At 31.3% G+C, this 4669-nt stretch overlaps 1 protein-coding gene across 5 annotated transcripts; it reads left to right on the top strand.

Annotated features, from left to right (window-relative positions):
* Positions 1–173: 173 nt before the first annotated feature.
* Positions 174–4132, top strand: LOC105461927. Of its 5 annotated transcripts, none has more exons than XM_011708441.1 (7): positions 174–409; positions 613–816; positions 1284–2188; positions 2897–2998; positions 3095–3226; positions 3319–3594; positions 3673–4132. In XM_011708441.1, exons 2-7 carry the CDS (start codon positions 650–652, stop codon positions 3975–3977), a joined length of 1887 nt encoding a protein of 628 aa, XP_011706743.1. In that variant the 5' UTR covers positions 174–409; positions 613–649; the 3' UTR covers positions 3978–4132. The 5 variants fall into 5 exon arrangements, with proteins under 5 accessions (XP_011706743.1, XP_011706740.1, XP_011706744.1 ...); XM_011708438.1 differs by having other exon boundaries at positions 507–816; XM_011708442.1 differs by having other exon boundaries at positions 174–413.
* Positions 4133–4669: the final 537 nt, after the last annotated feature.

Raw genomic sequence — 4669 nt, 5'->3', positions numbered from 1 at the left:
ATATTTGTTATGATTTTGTAAGTCGTGCTATCCGTTTATCCTTACGTTAACCTTTACGAAGAATCGTGCCTAGGGTAAGAAACAATACCCGAGCGGTACGTTCGGGAACACGCGTCAGCACGTGGCCAACGCCATAATGACGCATGCAGTGAGAATACACCCTTAGACGTCTGTGCCAGAGCCATTACACTCTTCTGTCCTCACTAGTCACTACACAATGCTACACAATTCAGTTGTGGTTCACTTTCAATACGATTTTAATATAATAATAAAAAAACAGTCAGTTCGATAAACTCTTGTATTGAGCTCCGTTACATTATCATAAAAAAAATATATATATAATCTTTTACGCCAGTGGACCACAGTGGACTCAGTGGACACCAGTTCTGTAATAAAAAAACGCTTCAGTGTATGTATGTGAATACATTTCTTGAACAATACCGGAGTTTAACAATACATAAAATCTATTGAATCGATCTATTGTTTTCTTACTTACACATACGTAGCATACTCAGTTAGAAAATCTTAGCATTCGTCAACACTCGTTGTGACCGTCGAGTTGCGTATTCGCGTGGCTCATCAAGCATGCTTCTAACCTAAGCTCGCTGACAGGTGAAAGATCAATTATGCGTCGTCTTGCAAGAAAGAAATGGATTCACAAGGGAAACCGAGTAGATCTTTACCGCCGTTAGTCGAAGGCAGAGTTCATGGCAGTCTGAAGCTCGTTATCGACGAAGTCTTCTGGATCGGAACAAGCCCTGGTGACGTTACTGTAGTGGCTTCCTGGTGGGGCGAACGTGATAATGCACAGTTCAGGTGACTTATAATATTTTTACGCTATTCTTAAAGCAACTTGTTTTACGAAAAAATTAAATGATATTCAAAGGAGGACGTTAAAAAAGGGCAAATTTTGGCCGCCAAAGATGTAAGTAAAAACAATAGTGTTCGTTTTTCTAGATTTTGATCTGAATACGATAGAACTATTAAAAAGTTTGTAGCGCTTGAGGAACACCTTGAAAATTTAGCATAAACACAGCGCATTTAGTAAAAATACTATATTTATGCTCAATTTTTAAGGTGTTCCCCAAGCGTTACAAACTTTTTGATAGTTCTATCGTATTCAGGAGACCAAAATTTATTTTAAAAAACTATTGTTTTTACCTACATCTTTTTGGGCCAAAATAGGCCCTTTTTTAACATCCTCCTTTATATCGATTGTATTTGAAAATATTTTATTGCCTTCTTGTGGCTCGTGTAATAAAAAGTATTTACTTTCTTTTTAGACTAAGCGACAATATCACAGGAATAGAAAGAGCAGATGAAGATATGACTGAGGTGTATGTTATAAAAACTAACACGACACTCTTTGAAGATTACATTAAAAATTGTGACACGATAGAACTAGCGATTGTTGCGGAGAATATCCATGAGGTTATCGGTAGGGGACATGTAGGAGAATTGTCCAAGATATTTGCATGTAAATATTGTTCTCAATTTATTCCGATATTGAATAATAATGGCCATAAAATAGGAAAATTACATGTTTCTTTGCAATTAACGTATTTGACAAAACCTACTGATGCACAAATGAAAACATGTAAAAACAGTAAAAAGGAGGATAGAGATATTTTGTTACTTTCCATTGACAATTTACAATATAATGAGAAAATGCCAGTGAAATCTTACGATATGGAGAACACTGAACGGAAGAGATCTAAGAAATCTGAAAAGATTGATACGTATAAATCTGTTCTCAAGACAAAACGACCAGAGTTTCGAGAATCTGGGAAAGAACTGAATGAAATGGTAACAGATAAATTGATCACTCAGATTGTTGCTAGAGCGCAGCATCTTAGAGAGGCAATATTAAAGGAGACTTATAAAGAGGATTCCTTCACTCTGAGCGATAGTTCATTGAGCAATGGATTACATTTTTATGCTCCATCAGCAAACAGAGAGAAACTTTATAAGTATATTTTGGGGGTAGAAATGTCTCCCTTAGAGGAAAAGAAGGTCTTGAATATGTTGAGATCAACGTCTCCAAATTTGATAGATTTGGCATCAAAAATCATTACAACTGATAAAGACAATAACATGAACACTGGATGGAACAAAAATTTCTCTGCAATTTTGGACAGTCTTAAAGAAGATACATTGAATGAAGATGCCACTTATACTGAGTTGGAAGGTTTGTAAAGTAACTAACAGTAACTATTGTAATTTGTAGCTATTATCAATTAGAAGTAACTACACAGTATCTATTTTATGCCACATGTTTTGAAACTTATTGTTAGATCTCTTTATCTCGTTTGATCAATCAAATGCTTTGAAGCATCTGTAACGCTATGTAAACTATAGCTACACAGTAAAAAAAAATGTTTTTGTATTTATGTTAAAAAATAAAAACGGTCCGCTTATGTTCTTGTTAAAATTTTGTCTCAAATTTTTAACATATTTACTTGTTAAATGAACATAATGTGATTATGTTATTTAAATATTTTGTGTTAAATTGATATTCAATATTTTTCATTGTCAAAATAACACAATTTACAAGTATGTGAATAAATAACATAAAAATAAAGTAGCTTTAAATCATAAGTTCTAAGACAAGTGAATAAAAGATAAATAAACTTGTTAATTTTACATGTTATAAGTGTTAAATTTACTGAAGAATAATGTTTCTACAATTTGTTTTCAAATTGTATTAAAGTGTAATATTTTTTGTGTTAATTTTTACATAATGTTTGTATTACTTTCTAACATATTCATTTTGCGTTAAATTAACACAAAAATTTGAGTGGACCATTTGGGTCATGTGAGATATGTTAACTTAACACAAATTTTTTAAACTGTGTAATGTTAAAATTATTACAGTGAATTATTTGTATTATTTCAGGAACAGATCCTCTAGATTATGTAAACAGTATTAAAATTTTTATTAAATCTTTCACACTGACACCCGCAGGATACAGACGTGCAAAATCTACATGTTTGCAATGTACGTAATTTTTTAAATATCTTATAATTTGTTAACATATTTTTATAAATCTTCCAAGCCAAATATTTATCATCTTTTTTTTTTTTTCTTATGCAGATGGCATGCCATTGTCACAGACATATTTTATTCAGTATGATACGACATTTGGATCTACAAAGCAAACAAATACCAAATCTAGTAAAGAAATTAAATTTATAAGAACATGTGCTAAGAAGCAAGTGGGTCAAGGTAAAAAGTTATAGTTTTGTGGGAAAATTATTGAAACGCAAATATTATTTTTAAGTTAAAATATAAGTTTCATGGAAGAATAATTTTTACAGTTGTCAACTTTAACTACGAGGGTATTTATAGTATATCAAAACATAATATAAGTAGAAACTTTCCTTTGAAATTTAAAGTTTTTGTCAAACATCATAATCAAGAACTTCCGACTGGATTAGGATTTGGTTTCATGAATATCAGTGACGTTACAAATACTACGAACTTAAGTAGTACTCAGTGTATAACTATTGTGAATAAAGGTATCAAAATAGGTGAATTAAATGTTACAATAGAATTAGGTTGCGATTTTATTCATTTTGGAAAAGAATTACTTGGTGAGTACATGTTGAGAGATATAATTTTGTTGGTCCTAACATTTTGTCGAATATTTAATATTCAAATTATTTCTCCAGACGCTATAATATCCAAAAAGGAAAATCTTCCTATTTTGAAAAGGAAATCTTTGATGAACTCAAATGATAATAAATATAAAAGTGCAACAGGGACTCATTCTTCTAAATCTAATTGCAAAGTGTCATCTGTTTCTGCCAAGCGAATTGAGTGTTTAACTAGTAACAGTAAAGATATAATTATTACAAAAGATATGACACAGCATCAAGAACAAAGCTTAGATAACAAAAAGATTGATACAAGTAATCCAGAAAGCGATACTAAAGACAAGGTAGGTTCAAATGACAAATTAGAGCTTATTGAATGAATACTATCCATTTATATTAAATGCTGTTGAATATTAAGGAAAAGCTTTCAAAGTCATAAGCAATAGGAAGCAATAGAAATTGTATTAAATAATAAGCAAAAATCAAGGTTGGGTAGTAAAGTAACTAGTTAAGAAGTTAAAAATTAAATAATAATGTTAAATAGTTAATAACTTTTAACGCATTTAAAATTAACTTAGTTAATTTTAAAAACATCAACTATTAAAATTAAAAAGTATCGGACTGGCTCATATAATTAATAATTAAACAAAATATCAAAAGAAGAGCTAGTGAGTCTTGCACGGAGTTAGTGTCGTGATATCAAGTATATTTAGAATAAAAATTAGCACCCAAACGTTTCGGCTCCGCATTGAGCCATCTTCAGTGGGTAAAAATACAAAATTTTTTAATACATTGCATTAAAAGTCGTTTGATAGCTGTAAGATCGCTTGTAAAAATCGCTCGCGGTGAGATCGCTCGTTGAAAGATCGTAGTGTAATGTGATCTGGTACATTGGTGAGTTTTTTGTCCTTGTTTTCATATGTAAGAATAAGTTTCAATCTTATAGGAAATTTACAAACAGTCCGGAATTTATTAGGTCGAGTCAGAGTAATTCAATATACATGTCTAAAATAATGGAGAATCCCTTCACAATCACATAATTAACCAAGAGTTACAGTACGGTTCCCCCCCC

This window comes from Wasmannia auropunctata, unplaced genomic scaffold (assembly GCF_000956235.1).
Source record: "Wasmannia auropunctata unplaced genomic scaffold, wasmannia.A_1.0 LD274825.1, whole genome shotgun sequence".
NCBI lineage: Eukaryota > Metazoa > Arthropoda > Insecta > Hymenoptera > Formicidae > Wasmannia > Wasmannia auropunctata.
This window is presented reverse-complemented; position numbering and strand designations above follow the sequence as displayed.